This window comes from Papio anubis, chromosome 4 (assembly GCF_008728515.1).
Source record: "Papio anubis isolate 15944 chromosome 4, Panubis1.0, whole genome shotgun sequence".
Taxonomy (NCBI): Eukaryota; Metazoa; Chordata; class Mammalia; order Primates; family Cercopithecidae; genus Papio; species Papio anubis.
In genome coordinates this window covers 87,439,859-87,467,587 of record NC_044979.1, presented here as the reverse complement: position 1 = coordinate 87,467,587, position 27,729 = coordinate 87,439,859, and the positions used below count along the sequence as shown (strand labels likewise).

At 36.1% G+C, this 27,729-nt stretch overlaps 1 protein-coding gene and 1 long non-coding RNA gene across 7 annotated transcripts in view; one reads left to right on the top strand and one right to left on the bottom strand.

The window, feature by feature from the left end:
- Positions 1-14,590, bottom strand: part of AHR (aryl hydrocarbon receptor) — a 48,347-nt gene extending 33,757 nt beyond the window's left edge. Inside the window, exons 1-2 of the mRNA XM_017956878.3 lie at positions 13,880-14,590; positions 3,071-3,258 (exon numbers count right to left, since the gene is read on the bottom strand). Coding sequence (XP_017812367.1) covers positions 3,071-3,258; positions 13,880-13,944 — 253 coding nt within the window. The 5' untranslated portion in view covers positions 13,945-14,590. The remainder of the gene's footprint in view (positions 1-3,070; positions 3,259-13,879) is intronic.
- Positions 14,591-14,728: 138 nt separating this feature from the next.
- LOC103883015 lies at positions 14,729-27,324 on the top strand. 6 transcript variants are annotated; one of them, XR_001900910.3, is made up of 5 exons: positions 14,729-14,896; positions 15,169-15,326; positions 15,578-15,734; positions 17,924-18,018; positions 27,082-27,324. It is a non-coding gene; the product is annotated as an uncharacterized LOC103883015 (long non-coding RNA). The 6 variants fall into 6 exon arrangements; XR_645051.4 differs by having other exon boundaries at positions 15,563-15,734; XR_645050.4 differs by having other exon boundaries at positions 15,563-15,734; positions 17,911-18,018.
- Positions 27,325-27,729: the final 405 nt, after the last annotated feature.

The following is a 27,729-nucleotide window of genomic DNA, read 5'->3' as shown; positions in this document are numbered from 1 at the left end:
GCATGCCTTCGAATTTGCATTTTACAAAACTTTCTAGGTAATTCTTATGCGCAATGCAGTTTGAAAAGAAACTAACATTAAAGATAACGTAGTTGATGAAGGAATCATGCAAATAGGTAATAAGATCCTACTGTCAAATACACTCAACCAGAATAAAAAATAGACAAACTCATTAATGAAGAACTGAGAAAAAGTTTTTAACAATTTCATGATGAACCCTGTGTTAAACTATGGCATTCTTTATAAGATAGACTCTGAGATCTCCTTTACTGGAGGCATTGACTAATAGGACACATAGCCAATCATGTATGTGTTTGTGTGTATATATACATGAACACACATACATAATATAGACATTAAATATAGAAATATATCTGTTTATGTGTGTTCATACACACATTTGTATGTATCTGCCTAGATACACACATACTACTTCTAAACAGAAGAAAAACCTACACATTTTTTTTCTTTTTAACATATATAATTTGATTCCCCATTATAAAGGAACAAGAAATGGAAAGGTAAAATGACTCAAGTCAATAAACCTTTATCAGAGTCAGGGAATAATGCCTCCTTGGCTTCTAGACTCCAGAGTCTCTAAGGGTGGCAACCACGTCTTATACATCATAGAACGCCACCACATGGTCAAGCACTAAGCACAGCATGTGAGTAAATGCTAGGGATTAGGACAGCTTTCCGTGAAGCTGGGAGGAGGCCTGAAGTTACAGTCTACAGCAGTGGCTCCTAAACTTCAACATGCATCTAGCCCTACCACCAAGGGTCCTATCACCTTAGATTACATAGGTCTACGGTTGGACCCAATAATTAGCATTTCTAGCAAGTTCCCAAGTGATGCTGTTGCTGCCTGTCTGGGTACTACACTTTTAAGAACCACAGATCTAGGAAAAAATCCTTAGTGCTTTGCTATGCAACGGTTGCCAGAGAAAAATATAGGTATTATTTGGTCAGGAAAAACAACATAAGGAATCTAGAAACCTGAGTTCTAGTTCCAACTATATCAGCTAAATGACTACAGCTAATAAACACATACTTACAGACACATCACTGAATACTTCATAACTCTTCTCCCAAGATGAAGGGTTTGGTATAGAGGCAACTGAAAATTCAAACGCTTTTTATATAGGTCAGAGAAAATTTGTGTACTATGAAACTTTGAAATACATAATCTTTCCTGAAATCACTATCCTCAAATCTGTATATTGCCCAGACCACAACTGTTAAACTAAATAGCTTTTGTCCAAAAGAAAGAACACACAGACAGGCAGGCAAGCAAGCAAGCAAGCAAGCAAATAAATAAAAAGATGCTCAGACTAAACACATCACATTATGTAAACATAAATCTAAAGGGAAATTAACTGTTGCAGTATTCTAAACACAAATTACCAATTCGAATATCAATAAACATGTTGTCTAGGCACTTCCTAGTGACCCAGAATAGCAGGATCAGCATAATCTCGAAGCTTGTTAGACAAGCAAAATCTAGGGACACACCTAAAGCTACTGAACAAGAATCTGCATCTTAAGATTCCTATGTGATTTGTAAGCATATTAATGTATGAGAAGCACTAACTGACATAGCCCACTGAGATTTTACCATTAACTTGCTATGGTTAGTAAAATTATACAACATTTTAAAAAGACCATTTCCTTAAAAAAAATCTATTTCTGCCTTCTAGACAGATAAAAGAGAAATCATAAATAAATTTTACATGAGAAAACACACTGAAACATCATTTGCAAACAAAAACTTCCATTGCAATTTAAAGCTAACAAATATCATCCAGCCACCTAGCTCAAAAATCCTAACCTTTACTGCTGAGGAAACTGAGCTATAGGGATGCTACCTGGTTTGGTTAATGACAGTTTTCAGTGACACAACAGATAATGAATGAAATTCTATTGACTCTTTCAAATATTCTTTCTAGTGAAAAACATGTTTTAATTATATATCTTGCAGTCAGTCTACAATTAATGTAAAAGATTAGAAATAGGCCAGGTACAGTGGCTTACACCTGTAATCCCAGCACTTTGGGAGGCTGAGATGGACAGATCACCTGAGGTCAGGAGTTTAAGAGCAGCCTGGCCAACAGAGTGAACCCCCGTCTCTAATAAAAATACAAAAAATTAGCCGGGCGTGGTGGTGGGTGCCTGTAATCCCAGCTACTCGGGAGGCTGAGGCAGGAGAATCGCTTGAACCCGGGAGTTGGAGGTTGCAGTGAGCCAAGATCGTGCCATTGCACTCCAGCCTGGGCAACAAGAGTGAAAGTCCACCTCAGAAAAAAAAAAAAAAAAAAAGATTAGAAATATACATAACTTTGGAGGGATAAATAAAATGAGATATCTATGAAAACACAGAAAATCTAGCAAGATGGTGTTTTATCCTTTTTTTATTTCTATTTTTAAAAGACAGACTTTTAAATATTGAAGTAGAAGGGAAACTGGAATTGGACATAATCAATTTGAGCGTAACTTCTAAATACATGATTTTCAAAGAATGATACCATGCATCATTTCAGTGGCTGCATCTGTTGGGTGAATAGAACTGGAAAATTGATTTTAAGACTCATAAATCTGGCAGCCGGGCACGGTGGCTCACGTCTGTAATTCCAGCACTTTGGGAGGCCAGGGCGGGCAGATCACGAAGTCAGGAGATCGAGACCATCCTGGCTAACATGGTGAAACCCCATCTCTACTAAAAATACAAAAAATTAGCTGGGCGTGGTGGTGGGTACCTGTAGTTCCAGCTACTTGGGAGGCTGAGGCAGGAGAATGTGTGTGAACCTGGGAGGCAGAGCTTGCAGCGAGCTGAGATCACACCACTGCACTCCAGCCTGGGCAACAGAGTGAGACTCTCTCTCAAAATAAATAAATAAATAAATAAATAAATGAATAAAAACTTCTAAATCTGGCTTTGCCACTGAAGTTTTACTATACAGCAATAAATTTTCCAAATATAGCTAATTTTTATAGTTATTAACACAGAAACAGCTATATTTAATACAAGTATGTTTTATAAGTTATCATAGACAAATTAAACCTTCTGTCTTACCATCAAAGAAGCTCTTGGCTCTCAGGTAACTGACACTGAGCCTAAGAACTGAAAGTTTGTCCAACTTATTAATTACATCTTGTGGGAAAGGCAGCAGGCTAGCCAAACGGTCCAACTCTGTATTAAGTCGGTCTCTATGCCGCTTGGAAGGATTTGACTTGATTCCTTCAGCCGGTATTGGCTTTACTCTGAAAAACAAACAAAATATCATAAAAATATAAAGCAAAAATTTGTATTGCATCATAACATTTCAAATATTTCTCTAACACAACAAACTTTTAAAGTCTACTTAAAGTTTCATAAGTCTTTCTAAAATCTTCCTTTTGCATCTTAAGAAAAACAAGGGAATGGGTTAAATTCTTCCTAATATTTCATTAAAAAGCTTATGAACTCATCATAGGAAAATGTTTGCTTATACTTCATGCATTTGTAGTATAGTGATTCCCAATTAACAGATCTACTGGGATTTGTTTCCCCCTCTCAAATGCATTAGCCATTGTTTGGTAAAAAAAAAAGAGATATTTGTGATGAATTATATGAAAACCATACTCCTTTTGCTATCTTCCACAGGAAGCATCTCAGCATCATTGATGTTGTCAATAAACAGGGACAACCCTAAATAAAGTATTTATCTTCATATCACCAGCTTCTTGTATTTATTTACTTTCAACTCATTAGAGATAATGTCCCAAAGCCCCTCTGGCACCTGCAGATGGTCCTCTAGCCATCTAATATGGTCCTCAAATATTAAAAGAAGAATAAATTTGACTTTTGCTATTTACATTTCTTGTTGGCAAATATTAGAGGTTAATGGTGATTACTGGCAATTTTTGCTTTTACATGTAGACAATAATTCTACTTAATTATTAGCTTTCATAGCTTGTGTCTCAATTAGAAAATTCAATGAAACCCTAAACAATTTAGCATGATATTCACTTCAGAAGAAAGACACTCATGGGTCAAAGAGGAACATGAGTTCAGAAATGAGAAGTGGAACAACTTCACACAAAGACCCTAGCCAGGATTTCACAGCAGACATTAATCACTTAAAGTGAATTTAAGGATCATCAGATACCCATGCTGAATTGGAAAACCAAATTAATTTATACCTTATACCTCTATACCTTCCTGTTAGCCAGAAAAGTCATTATCCAGCATTTTCTTATGACAAAGACATTTTTGACAATTCAAATGGAATTATATCAGCTTTTAGAAAGGAGAAATTGGCCTGGGCATAGTGCTATTAATATGACCCAATCGAAACATTTCTAGATAATTTCTTTTCAATGATGTATGTGGAGAAGTAATACTTTAGGCAGAAAAAAGATGAAAAGTAAATATTTCTACAAAAAAGGTAATACATCGGTAAAATGATGTGTGTATGTGTGTATGTGTGTGTATGTATGTATTGACAGATACCATCTCCAGATTGTTTGTACAACTGTGTATATAATAGAAATTGGTGATGGTTCCCCTAGCTATCTTCCCCTAATGATATTGCATTTATAAACAAATTTCAAGTCACGCCTAATTACTGCATTTCTCCACTCAACCAACTGAATTTCAAACTTTGCCTATAATGCTTGTGTACCTCATTGTGTAATTCTCTACTGGTTAATTAATAACTGCTAACAAGTATTTATTTATATCCATCACATCCTGGACAGCCCAGGTAAACACTTTTCTCCTAAATATTCAAAAAGTGCTATGGGAGCTAAGCAGAAGCAGGAACTGCTTGAAAAAAGATTTTACAGAAAAGGTGGTATCTGAGATGGATCTTGAGTGAGGGCAGGATTTCAGGAGGAGGCATAACTAAGCATTGGTGAACTGTGAGAATTCCCCCATCTGAAGGGAGAAACACAGGGAGAAAGAGAGAAATGAAGAAAGGTGGTTGGGGCCACATTCTTTCAACAAATATTGAACACCTATCAAGTGCCCAGTACAGAACACTTACAGGTGAACAAAATATACAAAAGCTCCTGTTGTTATGGAGCTTACATCCTAGGTGGAGGATGGAGAAATAAACAAATAAACATATAACTTTTAGGGTGGGTGAGTGCTAAGAAGAAAAATAAAGCAAAGTAAGAAACTAAGGGGTGACAGAGGTGATGCTGGTTTGGACAGCCTAGGAATGTCTCTCTGATGAGATGTTTCAGCACAGACATGAGTAAAACAAAGTGAGCCATGTGGGTGTCTGATGCAAAAATGTTCAAGATAGAGGAGATAGCAAAGTAACAGTAGAAAATCGGACTTAGGCATCTGTTCTTAAGTGTTGAGCTGGGATTTACAAGATTAGCCTGTGTTTTACCAAGCTGACTCTGGTGATAGAGAATACAGAAAGCAGGGCAGGGTTCGCTGAAGTTAGGATTCTGGGATGCCAGGAACTTCTTTCTAAAACATAAATCTGACTATGTCACTCCTCTGATTAAAATCCTTCAGTAGCTCTGAACTGTCCATGTTCCTTAGCTTGGCACGCAAAATCCTTCATGATCTTTCTAGCTTCATCTACCCCTCTGGCTTCATTTATTCTAGTCAAAGCCATTTTTGTCTATTCTACCCCAGAGCTAAGAAATTACTTACAGTTACAACATGTGGTTTGTTGCTTTCATACAACCTCCTTGTTATGTTCCATCCGGTTCAAGTCCCCGCTCAAGTACATCACTTTCATGAAGTCCTCCCTGACCAACCTCACAATGGATTAGCAACTCTGCCCCATTTGACTTCTTATACAAATGCCTTATACAATGCTTCCATTAAGGAATATTCCATAAAAACAACTTCACATAAATAGAAAATGTGTATATAATCCAGTCCTGCACTCTTGGTAGCTTTCCAGTAATGATTATGAAACACTGGAGAGAAGAAAGTAACACAAACACTGAAACAAGGCAAGATGCTACGATATAGGGAAAACCAATAGTAACATAAAGGTATCCCTTCATGTGGTACTGCTGCCTATCTTGTGCTGGCTCTTTACAATATTCAACCTCACACTAGCTTCTGAGGCTTGCTTTTCATAATGCAAAATTGTCTACATTTCTAATGTATTACTACGTGTCTTATAAAGTATTTAATATGAGAGCAAATTTCCATTGTCAAGTAACCTAATTGCTTATGCTTGTTTGCCTAACACCCTTATTTCTACATAAGCTTGAATCATTTTTGTATCCTTAATGCCTAGCATAGTGCTTGACACAGAGTGGATTCTCAATTAATGTTTGCTGACCAAAAGTGCCAAGAAAAGAAATGATTACAACCTGACCAAAGGCAGTGACAGTGAGGTTAGGAAAGGACTGGCTTGGAGAGAGATTTAAGCCAGACTCAAATGTTCACTGAACTAAACTAACTCGGTATAGGAAGTAAGGAAGAGGAAACCATTGAGTGAGGAGAGGTTGCAAATGGTTCTGCGATTTGTAGCTTGGAAAAACAACTACATTTCCTAATGAGAGCTGTACCAGAAAAGGAAAAAGTGGCTTGAGGATAGACCTCAGTAATACCAACACTTAGGTATAGGGCTATTGAAGAGGTGTAGACACAGAGGAGAAATGATAGACAGGAAAAGAACCAGGGTAGAATATTTTGGATGTCATAGAAGAAAGTCAAATACACAGAGGAATTAAGGTCAGGGCTGAGAAGTACCCACTGAACTTAACAATTCAAATGTACTGGATTTGAAGCTTTTAAAATGCCAGATTGTTAAAGCTAACAAAGGTAATGCATTTGACCCACTTTTTCACTGATTTTGTGAGAAATGTACAGATTTTGTGAAAATATTTAATATCTATCCATACATCTTGAAGACATACAGAACAATTAAAAATAGAAAGTAATCTTACATTAACTACACTTGACTTGGATTATGCTAATATTTTTACTTTTGTATTGTCTTCGAATCAATACCAAAGGACACTGCTAACCATTATTTAAGGAAAAGGCTGTTTGAAATATAAATAAACATCCCTGTAAGATTGGATTTGGGAGCTCTGGAGTTCAAATATCTCCTGAAATAGACCGTATGATGTTGGTCAGGCAAAGGAGCAACTTATTATTTTTTGAAACCTTTACCTCAAAAATCTTGTCCCAATCTGTAACCAAAATTGTTATGAAATCAAGACTCTAGCTGACTGCATGCCACGCTTCTGTTTAGAAGCCCTGCAAGCCTTAACTGCTGGCGGTAACAGGCCCAACAGTATGCCCAATGCCCGTTTGAATGCTATCTTGAAAGTCTTTTAAGATCTCCATCAAAAATGTCTATAAAGTTCATCATTTGTAGCCAGTGTTTGAAGTAAAGCTGAAAAAATTAAACAAGTTTAATCATAAATATAACTGTTTTATATAATATTTGTTATAAAACCTCAAAATGACATGCAAAGATATGGTTTCAGTAATCCTATGAGATTAAAATGACATTTTTTAACAAGAGATTACCTCTTACAGTACTGAGTTTGCTCTATCGGATTTTTCCTCAGGGTGATTTAATCTACTCTTACTGCTTTGGTCTACTTACCCATAACTTGTTTATCTTTATTTCCAGTACCTGTACCTGACTGCCCTTCCATTCACATTCCCCAGGAGTTGGGCACCCACTTCTCAGCACTAACTATGGTGTTACTCTCCATCCAACAGCTAGGAAATCTGAAGTATTCCTCAATAAAATCCCCCTACCATACTACCTACACCCAATAAAGCCCAACTCTTAACCCCATTCATTCTTCATTTCCTTCCCCCAGCTTCAGTGCATCCGTATTTATCTCTGAATATAAATTTCAAATATTTACAATCATAAACTACATACTTAATGTAATGGAGGGGACACATAGCACAAATAGATCCCAACTTCACTATTAGGCTGAACACAGCTGGATATTTTATTTCCCTATATGAGTCAAAAACATCTACAAAAACTTCTGAGAATTCTGGCTGGAAGCCACTTTTAATGAGTCAGAAGTCGTCTGCCACCCTCCTGCTGCTGCCCTATAATTTTGATGAGTTCTTTCCTTTCCCTTTTGTTTGCTATACCTGAGGAGAGATGATGAAATATAAACAGCATAGTTTCTAGCACAAGACATTAGCAGGGAAAATCAGGAAAATGAAATATGGCCTAGAAACCACTATAAGTTCCATAATCCTGAAAAACTCATTGTTTCCCTTTCCCCCTTCTTCTATGCAAATACATGTTTTTATTTCCCCTTAAACCCACATAAAATGTATCTACCTTACCAGAATCACTAAAACATTCCAAAAAAATTTTAAGTGGTAGTTAATTGTTAAATTAGCACATCTCAAATATGTACTATGTGCGTGGTACTATACTGGGAAGCTCTCGTAGCTTCAAAGCCAAATGATAGTCTTATCTTTAAAGACATTCTTTTTCCTACTAGGAGGAAATATATTTTATAACATGGCAAAATCAAGCATAATATATTGCTCAGTAACACAGGTGCTGTAAAAGAGTTCATGGAGATGTGGCATCTAAATCAGGTCTTAAATACAGGCAAGACACTTCTGTTTCCGTGACGGTAGAATACCTAGCTTTCTGCAATTACCCTTCTCTTCCAGAAAATCACACCAAAACAAGAAAAGCAGGAGCCAGAAACACAAACTCTGTCTCCAATGAACCTAAGAGACAGCTAAACCCAGACGCAAATAAACAGGAAGATGGTAGAAAAGAAATCAATAATAGCATAGAACAGGAAGGAAAATGTAATCACAGTATATTACTTAGCTCAACAGTAAACACCATACAGTCAAAAATAATACAACGCTAATGTGTATGTAATCTAAAATTGTGATAAAACATATTGGGAGGATGGGGGAAGGTGAAAAAGGTTAAGGAGAGACAAGAGAGGGCTAAAATCCCTAACTACCACAGTAAGACATCAAAAGATAAGGTCTAACATGCTATACTTAAGATGTGCCACATATATAATTGACTTTTGAAGTCTGCCAGTGTTATTTAATAGGAATACATTTTAAAACAATATTTCAATAGAAAGAAGTAAGAAGAACAAACTAAAAGATGACTGAAAAATGTAAGACAAAACAAACGAATATGTAAAGGACAACCTAAGTAGAAAATCTGCTAATGTAGGTGCTTCTCCTATACACAACCACGCTCCCAACATATAACTTTAATTACCAACCACACTTTTGCCTATGAAAGTGACAATAATACTTTTTAAGCAAAAATGCAAGGATATAGTCACATCCCCAGATTGATGATGGGAATGTAATTAGCAAATTTTTCTTAATCTGACACTATCTCTTGGAGTGTACAATTTGGTTCAACCTTAAAACAACACATACTTTACTATACTAAAATTCCGTTACAGGAATTTTGTCCTTAAAAAATGAATTTGCATAAAAATTTACATGTCCCAAGGGTATTCTCTGAAATATTAAAGTATTAAATGGTTGGGCATAAAATTTCCTCCCAAAACAAAAACAGTTAAATAAATTACAGAATATTAGCACAACAGAGTATTATGCCGTCTTTAAAAACAAACAACGTTTCAAAGGGGAAGGGTGGCAGGTAGCAAATCTGTAAGACAGGAGAAAAGACTCTAAGATGAAAGGACGTAAAACACAAGTATGGAGATAAGCAAGTACAAATTATGTATGGGAAATGACAAATAATTTATTTCAGCTGTAACACTATCCGAGCAGAAACAGTGAAAATCCCTAGGATATGGCTGTACTGCATGCATCACTGCATCTGTTCACCTGGATAGTACGAACGCAAGTCAGTAAGAACACAAGCTTTGAAGCCAAAAGACCTGGGATCCAATATCCAAACTCTTTTTCATTACCTGAGCAACTCTGAATTTGAATCTCAGTTCCCTATGTATAAACTTAAATCCTACTACCTTTCTTTGGTACTATTAGAAAAATGAAGAAAATGATGTAAAGAACTGGGCACGCTTTTATCAGAATAAGTGCTAATAAACAGTCATTTTTTGTTATGTTAAGCCACTAGCAAAATATCAATTTTAAAAGAAGCGTGGAAGTAGAAAGGTACTGTTGTAAAAGATTTGTATGGTATTTACTTCTAAGTAACTGTCTTAATTAAATACATGAGTAAGCACGTACAATGTAAATTTATTCACCAGTGAAGTAGCACATTTCAGCTGTAGCCGTAATTGAGAACATAATCATATACTGCCTCTTACTGTTTCACGGGAGAATTGATTGTTCTGTGATAATGTAAGCTAAAAGAATAGAATTTATGTTTCTGTTTCATTTATATCTTTAGCAGTCTTCACAGTTTATATATATTTTTTGTTCCGTTTTAGTTGTGAGAGTAGCAGTACAGGTGCTGACTGTCCTGCTTTATTGGTTGAGAAACTTGCCCAGATCTATAACAGTGAAGAAACTAGACCTCATTTTTCAGTTTAGATCCAGTGCTTTCAATTTATACCTGCTTCCTCTTTTTGCCATTTAGTGTCATCTATAACTAAACACTTTCACTTACTTCATTTCATAGTCCCAACAAGCAAGTGTCCATAACTACTATGTATATGCTACCTAAATCAAGCTATTTGAAAGAAAAATGATGGAGAAATAATTGTGTAAATGAAAAGACCCATTCTTTTATTTTAGATGCTATTTTAAAAACAGCACCATAAATTTATATAAAACATTTAATGAATATTATGTAAGTAATACAATTCAGTATTACATGTATGAAATTCATGACATTTAAAAAGAATGAATAGCAAGACAGAAAATGCTTTTATATATTATTATTAATACGTTAACAGAAGTAAAAGTTTTTATCAGTATGCATTTTAAAGAAGGATCAGCTAAGGCTCAGAAGTGACTTTCAGTTCTGACACTTCATGATGGCTTAATCACCACTACAGCTGGTATCATTTTAAAGTGCAGATCCCCTTTTCTCAACACCTATTATTTGCCAACATACAGTGCTAACTTTCTATGTATAGGTAAGCTGAAATCCATTACAATTTATTCTTTATGATTAAAACCTTAAAAACACAAAAATATATCCAAAATTATCACTAGGGAAAAACATTCTATTTAATTCTATAATGGCCTTTTTGACTATCTTCATGAGACAAAATAAACAAACACTTTCGTTTCCAAAGAGAATAAAATAAACACAGTATTTGTTCTCTTTTTCTGAATAGGGTTACTAAGTATGAGGCAACAGTCTAAGGAAAGTTAAAGTAGATTCTATAATGAAGGTTATCTTTGATATTTTCTTCTTTAAAGTAGGAACATGAATTAGATGTAAAGTTGCTTCAGAGCCTTTAATTTCCCAACTTTCATTACTCCCAAAAGAAAGGAAACATTTATTGAGAGTCTACTATGTTCAAGATACTTCAGTGGGATTAAATTGAACACAATTAAAATGTATTTCCTACTAATAAAGATAATTTTCAACGTGAGAGCCGCCACTAGGGGGGGTTGATTTTTCTTAATAAATTCATCTCAAGACTGAAAGAGCTTCAGGTTACAATTGTCAACTACTTTAGTCCAAAATTTTATGGAATATATATATATATATGTAATATAAAATATATATATACCATAAAATTTATATTTAAATAGTTGTCTTTTTAAACAGTCCTGTAATTATGCTACAGCATATTTTATCTGTAAATAACATAAAATGGCTCTCATTTAAGAGGTCAAAGTTAAGTAGGTCTGGATAGCATTTTCAGCTCAAAACAAGATCTATTTTCCCCAATGTTGGCAGGTTTTAGGGCTCATTAGGTCACAGACTAGTAGTTTAATTTTAAAACTCAAATTTAATATCAAGTTTAATGACTTCATTTCTAAAATAAACTTTGATTTACTGCATTATAAAGTTAACAATTTTTCATTCAGGTAAAAATAATTTATATAAACACTTTCACTTGATAAAGAAAATACCAGCACTAGCCTTTTCTTACAGAGGAAGCTGGTGATATTTAAGGCATTTGTATGATTAGAAGCAATATATGGTGCTCAGTAGAGATCTGATAAACATCTACGCTAACAAAATAAAATGTGGGTGAATGGGAAAAATACTTTTGTTATATTGTAAGAAATTAATACAAGCATATTAAAGACTAAGAAAGTATATTAGGATAATCTAATAAAAAGTACATTTTACGCAAAGTAACTAAAATCCATAAATGTTAAACTGTATAATGAATACAAAATTATGGCATTTGTTTTTGTTTACAAAGCCACCCAGGTCCTTTTATAACACCCTAACTGAAACCCAGTATCTTAAAAACACATCAGGGAAAGCTTCCTGTTTTCTCACTATACACATAAAACCTATGACGTCCCTATTATATATGATGCTAAGTATATTATTGCATTAATAAACACATAGAACAGACATTTGTGATGCCTCCCAACTTTAACCATGAAGGACAATGTCAAATAAGACAAACATACTTTAATGTAAGAAATCATTCTACGAAATTAAAAGTATTATAAACCGATGTCTCAAACTGCCAAGGTAGAAAACTGCTGGTTTGACAACATTCCCTTAAAACACACTCTACCATAAAACTTCCATATTTTAATCAGTCTATTTACAGATTATTATCCTCTGTTAATGCCAATTCACAAGTCTAGTTCTGAAGAACTATGATAACTGAAATTCTGAAAGGAAACTAAAATTTTAGAATGAAACTTTAAACCAATAACTGGTTTTAAATGTAAATCTTAAAGTGTTATTTTTCTGGTTCCCATTAGTGACAGTTGGAGTCTAAGCAAAATGCACACTTCTGATTTGGTCTGAGAGGACGTTTAAGAGTTCTTAAAATTGTTTACGAAAACTTGAAAAACATGCAGCTAAAGTAACTCAGAGATAAAACTAGAAATAAAAAAAATTGAAACAAACACATGAATACAACCACCACACAACAGGAAAAGTTTCCAGCACGGATACTTTTTTCTGACACACAAGAAAATAAAGTATTTGCCATCTCACACAAATATTCCACCAAAATCAACTGACAACGACAAAAGCAAGTTTGTACTCACTCAATTAGAACAAAACTTTGAAGGGGAAAATAATTAGAGGTAAATGTTAAGAATGAAAACCTCTCTCAAATGCAGTTCTAAATCTTTTATGTTACAGACTCTAAAGCCACCCCAAAAGTGATAAGCAAGCTTCCGAAAAAGATGTCTGAAGAATACAAATCCTCCACCGTATCCTGTCCGTTGCATCCACTCCCACCTGCTACCACGTCTATCCACTTTACCGATATGGTCACGATGAGCGCTACAAAACTGCTGCCAAATAAGTAAATAAGAGCGCAACAGAAAGCCAGTAGGTGGGGACCAAAAAGTACCTTTAGAGGCACTCAGCCCCTTCGTAAAAGTCAGCACGTGTTTAGCTCTTTAAAACATCTCGCCCTACCAAACTCTACCAAGAATGAGAATTAAGACTGTCCTCTAACCTACCCCATGCGGATATTAAAAGTGGAAGGAGATTTCAAGACAGGTTTATACTAACTAATCCATTAGCCCAAGGCAGATCAGAGCTGTCAACAAATCAGGACCAAATCAGAGAGAACAAAGTTACAAATGTGAGAGGGTGTGTATGTACCGGTGCGGGGGAAGAGGATGGGTGGAAGGACAATTTTTAAAATGCAATCATTGAAAACGCGAGAATTCAAGTCCTCGGTCTCCCGACCGGCCTCCAAACCTCGATTCCACCGGCAGTGCCGGGAATGAACCTAATCCCCAGGATCGCAGGGATTTGGGGGCGGGGTGGGGCTGCCTCCCGCACCCGCGTGCCTGTGCGCCCAGCCCCCGCGATGAGGACGCGCTTGGGACACTCACGTTTTCTGCACCGGCTTCCGCCGCTTGCGACTGGCGTAGGTGATGTTGGCGCTGCTGCTGTTCATGGTGCCCAGCCGACGGCGGCGGCTACTCCCCGGGCACTGGCGGCCGGGTCCCCGGGACCTGGTGTCTGCCGGGACGACGGCGGCGGCAGGCGCCGGGTTCCGCGAAGCCGCGCCCGCTCCACCTGCGTCCTCTCCAGACAGTGGCGTGGGCGCTGCGCCTCCGCGCCTCGGCTACCGCAGGCTCCCGCAGCCCGCGCCAGTCCAGGTGAGTTGCCCGGGCTTGGCGCCGTAAGGGGGGGGCAAGGGGCGGAGACCCGCGAGCGAGGCGGCGCAGGTGCCGTCTACACCGGCGGAGGCGGCGCGGCAATGCCCGCAGGTGAGGCGGCCCGGGCAGAGGAGGAGCCTGGGCCGTCTATTTAGAATCCTGGCCTGGGTCGCTCACGGTGCCGCCGCGCTCCGTGACCGTAGCCGCGGCCCCTTGGGTGAGGGAGGCGCCGCCGCGTTGCTCCCGGGACTTCCCAAATCCTGGGTGCTTCCCGCCTGCGGAGCTCGGGGGCCAGCCACCAGTCCCGGCTGCTCCTAGCTTCCGTTCGGCTACACGGCTGCCCCTGGTCTGAGCTGGCGGTCCGGGGCACGCTCTCGGAACAGAGCGTCGAGGGGACTCCCCAGCCGCTGCCTCCCGCCGCCGCGCGCACCGGCTGAATAGCACAAGTACCCCCGACCCCTCACCGGCCCCGCCCCGCCCAGATCCAGCGTAGCCCCGCCCCGTCCTGCTTGCCCCCGCCCATCTGGATTCCATTCCATCTTCCTTGAGGGCCCCACCCTCATCCCGGCACGTGATGACGTAGGACGTAACGACGCCCCCCCGCCGGTAGCCATCTTCGTGCATAGGCAAACTCATTGTAGCTAGACTATACAAAGTATATCAAGATATGCCAAATATAGAGCTTAACTTCGCCTGTTTGAGAGACGGTGGTTCAGCTGACTTGTGGCTAAGAATTACAATTAACTGGTAGACAACCAATGGGACTATATATTTTCCTAGTTGGGGAGGCTTCAGAAGGCCATATTTGAGTTGAGACTTGAAGGCTAGGGGTTTTCTTGACCTTTTTTGGGGTGGGGGGAAGTCTTTACAATAGACAGGAAAATAGATAATAAGGGGACTATTATGTGTTGTGTCATGGAGGACAATGTGGAAAAATATTGGGAATAGTTAACAGTATTGAATGCTGTTGAGAAATTCAAATTAGATGAGAACTGAAAATGTCATTCTTGTCTTCTCAGTGTGTAGTCATTGATAATTTTCGTGAATGCTGTGTTGGTGGGGTAATGGGCCTGCAAATAACATTGAAGTAGGTACAGGATTGCTGGAGATGATGAAATGGCATCCTCAAGCAGACAATTCTTCCAAGTTTAACTGTGGATGAGAGACACATCAGATGGTATGTAGGGGGAGTGAAGGGTTAAATGAGGGTTTTCTAGTTTTGTTTTGGTTTAGTTCTTTAATGGGTGATACTGAGTAGCTTAGAGGGGTGGAGATAAACTATGTAGGGAACCTGAGGGAACAGTTAAGGAATGATAGATATTAAGATAGCGAAAGCAGGAGGGAATGAGTACCAAAGCATAAATGGGAGATTAGGACTAATAGTTTAGATACTAACAGAAACAGCACTTCCAGTACTTTGCTGTTCAGAGTACTCCACAGCTTCTTATGAGAGTTATAAGAAATGCAGACTCTTTGGGTGTCCGTATTAAATCAGACCCCGAAGTTCACAAGAACTCCCAGGTGATTCAAATGTACATAAAGTTGGAGGAGCAGTTCTCTACCATAGCTGGAGGAAAGAAGGATGGTGGGTGAAATGTAGTAGGCTACTAAAGTTTGGATCAGAAAGATGAAGGAGATGGAACAAAGGGTATTCTAGCATGAGCTACAAAAGAACAACTGTGTTTTGTGGTTGATGATCTTTGTTTAATTTTAGAAGAGCATAAAGTAAAAGTGATCTGGGAAGTGACAACAGGGAAGTAGGTGGACATCCACTCTATATCCTGGATGTGTGATAAGAGAAAATAATTAGGCAGTATTTGGGAGAGCTTATAGGAAAGTGATAGCCTCAGTAAGCCAGCTTTCAGTTTAAGGAAAAAGATGGAGCAAATTCCCAAAGAAGACAGTGTACACTGGGAAAGTTTGATGTTTATGAATTAGCAATTGCAGAGGCAAAATCAACCATCTCTATTTTCCCTTCTCTTTCATTTCTTCATTTATCTGTGCTTACTCAAAACGTGTAAATGTAAAAGAGTAATTTCTTCCTAGCTAGGAACTTGAAGGGTGAAAATTTTATATCAAAACATAATATATTGATTCTGTAGCTTATAACTCCTCTTCATAAAAGAGATGTACTAAATGCAATGAACCAATCTTAATTTAGAGATTTAAAAATATCCTACCCTTTTTAAAGTTGTTGGCTATTTGGTACAGTCATTTTCCACCTTATTTTGACTTTCATACCCTTATTTTTTATGTTTAACTTTAGGGTTATTTTCATTATCCAGAAGTCATATGCTGTATTATGTTACACAGTCTTAGTTAAGTAACAGATATTTGCATAATTAAGATTAAAATTGAATATCAATAAAATTCCCAGAATTCATTTTGATAGTAACTGAACTTACCTTAACAGTTTTGCTAGTATGTGAATAAAACTTGTATAGTGTAATGCCATTTAAAAAAAATGAGCTGCCATTATCTAGAAACTTCCTGTACTGGCACTGTGGAACATGGTTCTCAAAGTATGGTTTGTGGCCATCTGCTAAGATTTAAAAATTTTTTTGTGAGCAGTTTTTTTTTTTTTTTTTTGTAGTTACATGATTTTTTTTCTCATAACAATTAATTTGGCTATAAGAGTCAGTGAACATTTGATTACCTTATCCAAAGAACATCCTTTTAATCAATTGGGTTGATCTTACTTTCTGAGGTTTCAGATGCAGCTGTATGTGTATGGGTTTCTTTCTCCTGAGAAATAGTATGAGAAAAATGTTTTAGGAATGCTATTATAAATATCAGCTGTTCTTGAATAAAGGAAAATAATCAAAATGAATGCTCAACCTATTCTATCACAGTTCATTTCACTAAGCAAGATTTTAGCCCCATATAATATACCAGACACTGTGGGTTATGGTAGCGATATCAGACATGTTCTTTCCTCTTAGAGCTTCCATTCTAACGAGAGAGACAAGAATTAATCAGATAGTTACACAAATGAATGTATAATTACAACTGGAACAAGTACTGTGAAATGAATACTCTGAGATTGTATAATAGGTGGATTTGACTTGGTAAGGGGAGGTTACTATGAGGGAGCTTGAACTGAGTTTTGAGGCATGGGTAGGCATTTTATAGGTGAGCTGGGGAGGAAGGGGTATTTCATGCAGACTGAACATGTATCACTTTTTAATCTCCTCTTCAATTCTGCAGCTCCTTACTTCAGGCCCTCAGAATTATCTGTTTCACTCATACTCTGCTTTTACAGTTTACAGCATACATTGTAGCTATATGAAGTATTTTACAGAGGATAGTCTATACTTCCTAAACTATGTACTGAGGCACCCCAGGAGCACCACACAAACTTAGAGGGGCACTATCATGGAATATTTTAAATTTTCAAGGCCAACACAGTGACATCAGTTGGACACCATGCAAACCACTTTCTTGAAGTAGTTCAGAACTTCTACACATTAAATTGTACTTTATTCCTTTTGACAACATCATCATATCTTTGTGAGGCTGTGTTTTTGTAAATTGCTGTAATAAAACACAAGGACTATGGGAAAATTACTGTAGAACAGGAATGAGGGTAGTGGATTCCAAGTTTATTCCAAGATTTGAGAAGTTATAAAGTGCCCAACAGATGTGCACATCCCATTAAGAATGAAAAATGTTAATGTATATTACTTTTTAAATAGCTACTAAGTTGTTAGGATAGACAAACATAAGTTTGGATTTAAATGTTTAATAAATGGAACTGTTAGGTGTTTCTTTTAGCTTGCAACACCATGAAAAAATTACTGAGACACTAGGAATGCTGTGAACTGAGAAAGTTTGGGACATTTGGCATAACTAAATCCTGCATTTAACAGGTGAGAAACTTCAGGCCCAGAGAGATCAAGTGCCGTGCTAATCATAGCCTAGAATCTGGGTCTTGTGACTTCTACTCCAGTCTAAAATGTATAACTTATCTTACTTTGAACTGTTCTGATTCATTTATTAAAAATAATCAGTTTACACATTGCTTGCTTTTACTCTTAACACCGAAGAACAGACATAGACATCTAAATGCTTAATGTCTTCTTCAGTTGCTTGGATACAACAGTGTCATAGAAGCCACAGAGAAGTAATTAATAGATAATGCTAATCTTAATTCTGACAAAGAAACTACAATGTAGGAATAATTTGTTATTAGTCAGAATTTTTTTAATTCACTTATGGATAATGCTTTGTTGTAAAAAACGTTTAGGTTTTTAACACGTGAAAGTACATTATTAAAATGTTAACATGCAGTAAGTTTGGATTTCGATTTTTTTTCTTTCCGGCCCTTTAATTCTCACTAATTTAAAATTTGATTATGGGGAAAGTTATAAAAAAAGCTTTGTGTTTCACGTGCTAAGATTCATGTCTAATTTATTAAACATTTTATTAAAATATATATGTATAAATATCATTTTTACTAAAATCCATTTAACTTTGGAGATAAATATATTTGGAATCTATATAACAATACATACTTGATAAGAACAGCTTAAGGAAAAGTAACTTATTGTAAAACGCTGACCTAAAATATATAATTTAGATTTGCTAAACTTCAAAAGGCTATCATTCTTATTCATATTAAGAAACAAAATGTATTCTTTACTGAAAATGTTTAACAAATTTAATTAATACGTGGACAGTGGTTCTCAACATTTGTTGTGTATTGTAGTCACTTGAGAACTGTAAAAATTACTGATCCTTGGCTCCACCACAAAAATTTTTATTTAATTTATCTAGGTTGTGTCCTGGAATCGGGATTTTACGGGTGATAGAGGTATTGTGGCTATGTAACAGAAGATCCTTATTCTCAGGAAATAAATGCTGCAGCATTCATATATATATACACATACACACATACACATACACACACACACATACACAATTGTGAAAGGTATACAAACATTTGTGGTATTCTTTCAACTTTGCCATGTGTTGAAAAATTGCACAATAGAAAGAAAATATGTGCAAAAATAAATAGCCATGTACTTCCAAGTTAAAAAATTGAGAGAAAAAATATCTGAAGCCTGATAAGTGTTTCCATGGGAGGTCAGGACGGAGACATATTAGGCACCTAACTTTTACGTAAGATGAAGCTTTAGACCTTGCTCTAAATCTTGATATTACAGGAAACAGATGGAAGATAAATTTAAAAAGATTCAAAGTTTCTGCACTTCTCCAGTTTAAAAACAAAGTTAGAATCCCAAATCTCCATTGTACAGCCTCTGTGGACTGAAGAATATGTGTAGTTAGTTGTGCATTTCAAGAATTTAGCTGATTTATACTAACCACGAATTATTCATTTTGCTGTATTCACCAGTTATTTTACTAAGATGGCAATAGTTTCTAATGCCTTACTAATACCTTTTTGCTTGTTCTTATGCATCCACTTTCCTGTATATAATCGCTGACTTTTCTAAGACTTTCTAATGTATCAGTAGACAGGACTTATGTCTATAAGACTTACATGCTAAAATAATAGATTTTTTTTTAAAAACTTTTGGAACAAATGTTAACTTGTATTGCAAGTTAAATCTTTTCACATTAATACTATGCAAAACAGCTGCTATAAGTAATATTCTTAGGACTCTCCTCACTCAGATCCTATACCAAGCATCAGAAATACCTGCCATTACCTGATTGGTAAGTTGATGAAGGAGATCTGGTTACATAATTAATCAAGGGGATATAGCTGAGGGTGGAGTGTCCTGTAAAACAGAATGGTCTCCACCCTTCCCTCCTAAAGCAAGCTGTAGGAATTTTCCTTGTAAAACTTTAAACTTTAGTTGAGTGGTCTTCCTGCCTGAATGTAGATGGAGCTCCCATCTGCCTTCACAGAAGCAAGGGCTTCTGATGAAAATGAGTAGGAAGGATTCAATTTATTCCCAGATCTTGGACAAATCTCTTACATTCTTTTAATCCTGGCTTTTGGTTGAATTCATTCTGGTGATCTGAGTCTTTAAATAAAGAATTACATAAAGCAAATATGTTTCAGAGAAAAGCATGTGAATCGAATAATTATTTTGGGATACATTGGTATTTAAAGAAATACCAAGTAGATTATAATGTAAACAATCCCTATCTAAACTCTTCAGAAACTAGGGTTTTCAAATATTCATTGCATATTTGTGTTGCATTTTTCCATATTATTATTTAAACACATTTTGTGAGTGGTCATATTTATGCCAGCTTTTTGTATAATTCTTTGAAGCAAATCTCCTCTATTAAAAGAAAGTCGACATACATCTGTATTAGTAAAAACACCAATCTGTATCCTGCTAGAGTGCTTTGATTGTATATGTAAAGCAAATGAATGATATAAAATGCAAACTTTGATTTTTTTTAGTTACTCTTGAACAGTTCAGACAAATGTTAATTTCAGTAAGAACTGCATTAACAAGATGATGAGAAAAATGGAGGTCAGTATAGGGTAATTCAATCCCCCAGACCACTTTGTTTTAATTAATATTTGCCTATTTTAGGATACAAAAAGGTTGACATTCTGATAGAATTTTCTCACATCTTTATAAACATGCCCTACATGAAATATTAATAAAAGAAATAGCCTCACATACAACAGTTTATTCTTAAAAAGTTTGTTCATACTGAAGGTATTAGCCAATTATGAAGTAGGTCGTGGTTTTAGGCACACACTCAGTCCTTCTAAAAGAAATGTCATTATCAGTCGAGCTAAAGGTGATTTTTTTTCAATAATAATAAATAGTACTTAATAGCTGTAGCTTAATAGCCCTTTTCTTACCTTTTAGTATCTGCTCAACAAGATGAGGAAAATACATCAGTACACAAAGTGAAATACACTTCTCAAAACTGAGCACTTTATGTCATTACATCTTTAGGGTCGGGTCTCTAAGTGGCAATTTAAGTTTTATTTGGAAACTATACTGCTCAGTAGATGACTAGAATAATAATGGTTAATTTGGTAATAAACAATAGCATTGAGCCAGTAATTTCTGAGTTCTATATTACTATATGTTATGCTCAGAAAAAATAGATGGTAAATATCTGTCACCATGAAATTAACACTTAATTTTTCATATTTTTTCTGCACATCCTTTTAATTAATAGTCAAAAAATAAGAAAACAAAAACAGAAAAGGAGTGTCAAATGTTGTTATTTTCCAATTAGCTCTTACTAGAGTCATGTACACCTCATTATTTTACCTAAAGAATAATGAAAAGCACTATCTTTGACATTGAAATATATGTCCAACATAAGTCTGTTTAAAAAGCAAGTGTTTAAAAAAGAATGTACACACACACACACACACATATATATTAAATAATATACATAATTATGTATATATAAAGTCATTATAAAGGTGCCTTCAGCTTCTGTAGTTTACAACTTATGGTCTTTGTTAATTTCTTTTTGTTTGTTTTTGCTTTGTTTTGTTTTGTTTTTTGAGATGTAATCTCAGTCTGTCACTCAGGCTGGAGTGCAGTGGCACAATCTCGGCTCACTGCAACCTCCGCCTCCCGGTTCAAGTGATTCTCCAGCCTCAGTCTTCCGAGTAGCTGGGAGTACAGGCACACGCCACCACACCCAGCTAATTTTTGTAATTTTAGTAGAGACGGAGTTTCACCGTATTGGTTAGGCTGATCCCGAACTCCTGACCTCAGGTGATCCACCTGCCTCAGCCCCACAAAGTGCAGGGACTACAGGCGTGAACCACCATGCCCAGCCTGGTCATTTCTTATAGGATACTAAATATATGGGATTACCGAGATAGGGATGTATTTTTTAAGTTCTACTCTCTAGCCCACTTACCAAATAATACTGCTGACTTTAATGTGAAAGATCCTTCAACAAAAAAGAATATGCTATCACAATTTTTAATTATTTTTGTTTCTAATTTGAATGAATTTAGAAGTTAAACTGAACTTATTATTTTAGTTTCCTATGTAAAAAGCAAAGGAAAAAGCCTTATTGTGCGATCTGTCTCTCTAATATACCCCTCAACATTTTTATGTGTGTATATTATATATAGAGGTGTTTGTGTGTGTACACACAGAGATAGAGAGAGTGCATAATGACTTTCAGGAGTGAAAAGAGTCTCTTACAAAAGATGGGTTCCAATGACAAATAAAAATGTTCAGAAAAAATCTCAGGATCAATTGTTTTCTCTAGCAAGCACCCCAAACTTCTCTCGAGGTTAATCACAGCCTTCACTGCTTTCTATGCTGAACACAATAGTTGTCTTTGATTTAAAAATATGTCAACTCTTACAAAGTTAACGTTCTGTATCTGATTAATATGTGGAGATAAATAATCTGTGAAACTGATGTAATCTAACCTACACAAGACTCAGATAACTTCTTTATTTGATCCTTAAAAACCACATACATTGTTTATTTTATATATATATATATATATATATATTTTTTTTTTTTTTTTTTTTGAGGTGGAGTCCCACTTTGTTGCCCAGGCTGGAGTGCAATGGCGCCATCTCGGCTCACTGCAAGCTCCGCCTCCCAGGTTCACGCCATTCTCCTGCCTCAGCCTCCAAGTAGCTGGGACTAGGGGCGCGCACCACCACGCCTGGCTAATTTTTGTATTTTTAGTAGAGACGGGGTTTCACCATGTTAGCCAGGATGGTCTTGATCTCCTGACCTCGTGATCGGCCCGCCTCAGCCTCCCAAAGTGCTGGGATTACAGGCGTGAGCCACCGCGCCTGGCCTATTATATTTTTTTTTATGTGCTCTTAGCACAAAACTACTAGATACTCTTGATCTAACAACTTTTGGACAATAATTATTTCCTTGTTTAAAGAGCACAATCAAATCTCTTCTAACTATAATAATGATATCTACCTTTTATTTATATGAATTTAATCACCTCTTTAATTTTAACACAGTATTGTTGCTTAAGTCTAATCAGAAGTGTTAGGTAGTAATTTATATTTTTCTCTTATGGTATATGTTAGGAATTTTTGTACTTAGGTCATTGTATGTGCATTTTAAAATATGTTCCCCAAATTACTTTAAAGTGCATTTGAAATGAAAGTGATGATTTAATTGAATATTAATGAGATATTACTGAGGCATTATATTTTTTCATTTTGTCCAAATATTTTATTTGCACAGTTCCTGTTTTTAATTTTAATATTAAAGTACAAATCTGGGAATATTTGCTTCAGAGAGCTTTCATTCTACTTTTCTTTTATGTGTAATTAGAATTCAAGAGGATTTAACATCCGAAATCTTTCTTTTTTTAATGTTTTTCTGTATATGATCAACAGAAAAGAAAATAAAGATAAGGTGCAAATATTGCCGTATTGGTAGGTTTTACCCCAAAGAAGAAAAAAACACTAATGCAGTCTCTAATAATGTCCTTTCCCCCATTTTAATAAGAAGGTTTGTGTTGTTCTGACATTAAATGGATTAAGCAGCAAGCCTGCTGAGAAAAATACTCGAAGGTATTAAACCCTAGCAGTGTTGGTTTAACTGTAATTACTGTAAAATAAGATTAAGTCTGAGTTTGGAAGAAGAACTAGGTTTGACATAAGACTAAAAGGTAACGATGTTCACAGATGCCTGAATTAATGCTTCAGTGAAAAATATAATTAGCACAAGATTTGAAAATATGTCTCCTTTGGCAAATGTCTTCAGAGAGTAATCAGTGCTGTAGACTGATGTAGTGGAAAGAGCACTGGGCAAGTGGCCAAAATCTTTGAATTCAAGTTTGTTGCTCTAGCACTCACAAGTTCTGTGACCTTGGATAAGAAATTTGTAAAACCTTTGAATCTCAGTATGGTGGATATGGCCAACTGGCAACCATTTGCACTTTTTCATACTGTGTATTTCTATACTACAGCAGCTGGAAAGCTAAAAACTGCATTCTCCCAGATTCCTGTGCCATTAAACTTCTAAATGTAAATAAGTTTCATCCAATTAGATGCACTTGTTGAAATTTGGAGGCAAAAGTCAAGTGGAGGTCATCTTCCTGCTGCGTCCATTGTTTTCTGCTAATAAGTGAGATGTGAAAACATGATTTTTCTGTGATGGGTTCCAGCATCCGAGTTCTAGGGTCTGAGAGGCTGTAGGGGTGTGAGCAGTAGTGGCTCCCTGATCTCTTAATTGTAGCTACAGTGGTATGATTTTGAAGTCAATAAATTTTGTAGTGACTTCTGGAGTCCCCACTTTTCTGATTGAAGCAAAGGTCATTTTTCTCTAATAAGTCAGTTCTACAGTGTTCTGGAAACATTTCTGAATTCCCAGCCTAGAGCCTCTCTCTCTAGTCTTTTCAAAGAGTTAGTAAGCATGTTATTCCCTGTTTTAAATCCCTGTTTACTTAAAATACCTGAAACTTACTCTGTTTCCTGTACTAAAACCTAACTGACACACGTTCGAATTTCATTCATACCTTACGAAGTCTTTGAGAGGATTAAACCATATTAAGCATATTTCATATTGCTTCCTCTTTTGAAAGATAGGTATTCATGATATGAAAAGCCACCATCAAAATTGTCTCATGGCATTCTCTTGTCATTAATTTTGCTCAGCTAATATAGTCTAAACACAGTTTGTGAAGTATTAGTTCTCCTTGGCAAATAATGCAGAAGAAACAATTGCATATTCAGTTGGTATCTAGATTTTATAAATCTCCAGTTCTAAGAATGTCTGTGAGTTTTATGATACCTTTCCTATAAATGAATAGTTTTCACTTCAATTTACATTTTACTAGTATTTTTACTTTTTTTGCAGTGGTCATAATTAGAAGCACTATGGCTAATTCTGTAAGTGGAAGTGGAATGACACAATGCCATGTCTGGCAAGATTTGAGCAGATTTGGAAAAATGTTGCTCTGTCCTTTGATCTTATACTTTCTAAAGGAATAAAATAATTCTCCTCCCTCTTTTCAATGAATTTCTTTTTAGAAATATGTGTTGTTGTATCTATGGAGTCAAGAGACTTTTTCACCTTTAAACTAGCCCACATATTCAGCCCCTATTAAGGCACCAGTGTGCTTCATATCAGTTATTTCCTGACTTGATTCGTTGCCCTCCTGTTTCAGCCTGGCTTTTGGATCTTGTCTCCATTTCTGTCTATGGCTTCTTCTTTGGCTTTTTGATTTGTAATCAGTCTTTTATTCTGCTTCTCCTAAAAGGGCTCATTCCACTGATATTTTTTTCCTTGAGACTTTCTTAGGAGGTGTGTGTGTGCGCGCGTGTGTGTGTGTGTGTCTGTGTGTCTGTGTGTCTGTGTCTCCTAAGAAAGTTCCCTAAAATATTTATGTGTATATATACTTTAGTTTTCATCCCTCAGGACTTAAATTCACTTGAACCTTGACTACGAAAACACCCTTCAGTTTTTCCTCAACAGGTGAACTCAGAAAACAGGAGAATTACACTAAATACTCATTACTTTGCTAGATAATTTTATATATTGGACAGAATAAACTACATCAAAATTTCCAGTGCTCTGTGCATGAAAGCTTATTCATTTACTTCCACATGTATAAAATTACATCATATGATGGAATAAAGTTTTCATCTGTCATTTGTTTTTATTTATTTTTGAGACAGGGTCTTGCTCTGTCACCTGGGTTGGAGTGCAGTGGCACAGCTACAGCTCACTGTGGTCTCAACCTCATGAGCTCTGTCACTGAGAAAACTTGGAAGTGACCAAATAAATAATATAAAATAATATGAAAGTAATTTTTAAGATGTTTAACCTCAACAGTACAATATTGAAGTATATAAATTCAAGTTAACTATATAAATTTAGTTCAGTTCAATGCACATTGGTTAAGCACTTAAGATTTCACCAGCCTATTCTTCAATTACATGAGAAACGTGGCTTATTAAATGTCATAAACAATACAAGATATAAGTTATTGTGAAGAACATATGGCACAAACAAGTACTTCACAAGATGGGTCTTATAGAATGGGTACAATTTAAGTAAGTGATGAGTAGGTTTTATAATTAAACATGATAAAGTGAGAAGTATGAGTCTGACATTGAGGAAATGAAGAAAATTAGTCTGATTGAAGTGGAAGGTATGTGTTAGGGAATGGGGAAAATACAACTAGATAAGCAAAGTTAGGTTAGTTGATGGGGTATCTTAGGATTGATACTTAAAATTGATTTGATGAACAAGGAGAAATTATGGGTTCTTGAGAAGGAAACTTGTGTGTATTTAGAAAAGAGTATTCAGAACAGTTTGTGAGTAGTATTTAAGATGGGATGGGGAAATTGGAGGTAAATCTAAAAATCAGGAACTATTTCATTAAGGTTAGAATTAATAAAGAAATGATAGGTGGAGAATGCGCAACATAGTGAGACTCTATCTCTATGAAAAATAAACAAACAGCTGGGTTTGGTGGCGCGTTCCTGTAGTCCCAGCTACTTGGGAAACTGAGGTGGAAGGATCACTTTATTTTGTGTTTTCTGCTGACCATATACAGAAAAACATTTAAAAATGATTTGGTTTTCTGTTCTTGTGATAGTTTGCTGAGAATGATGGTTTCCATGGTCTCACTCATAGGTGGGAATTGAACAATGAGAACACTTGGACACAGGAAGGGGAACATCACACACCGGGGCCTGTTGTGGGGTTGGGTGAGAGGGGAGGGATAGCATTAGGAGATATACCTAATGTAAATGACGAGGTAATGGGTGCAGCACACCAACATGGCACATGTATACATATGTAACAAACCTGCACGTTGTGCACATGTACCTTAGAACATAAAGTATAATTAAAAAAAAAAGTATTTGGGATGTCAAATCCTCTTGAATTTTAATTACACATAAAACAAAACTAGAATGAAAGCTCTATGAAGAAAACATTCTTAGATATGTACATTAATATTAAAAATATGAACTATGCAAATAAAATAAATTTTTTTCTTTTTTTCCCTTCTTTCCCCAGTGTTGTGAACTACATGTCATGGGATAACCAAAATTAAACCTGAAATCTCAGAAGAAACAAATTATTTGAAGAAATTGGATGTGATTTTTTTACAATTTTTCATTCAACTAAAACTTTATGAACTGTTTTGTGGTTTTGGTCTTCTCTAAATTTTAATCTTTGGCATTTACTTCCAAAGTATCCCCCACTAAACTTCATAACATTTATTGTGTCTCTTCATCATTAAACTTTGATGAATTTACAGAGTGTCTTTTAAAATTATGTTCTTGAGAAAGCTAAGTTCCCAAAAAATCCCACCACCTCAGGAACAGAATTTTCTAAAATTGTTGTACCTACCTAACTTACCTATTTTTGTCTAGAGTCAACTTGTCCTCAAAACAAAATTAATATTGTATTCCCCTTTGGACAAGGACACATTAAACATTTAGTGCAGCATGCACATTTTTCAGGGATGTAGAATCATAAACAGTTATTTATATACACTTCTTATGACATAGAGTGACTTTTACAATGTGCTGTGCTATTTAAAGGTATATGTTCACCACTACATATTGTACCTGTGAAAACATTATAGGTTAGCTTTGCTAATTTAAAATATTTTTGCTACAGCCAGTAGCTCTATTAATGATGATATGAAACTCTTGACAT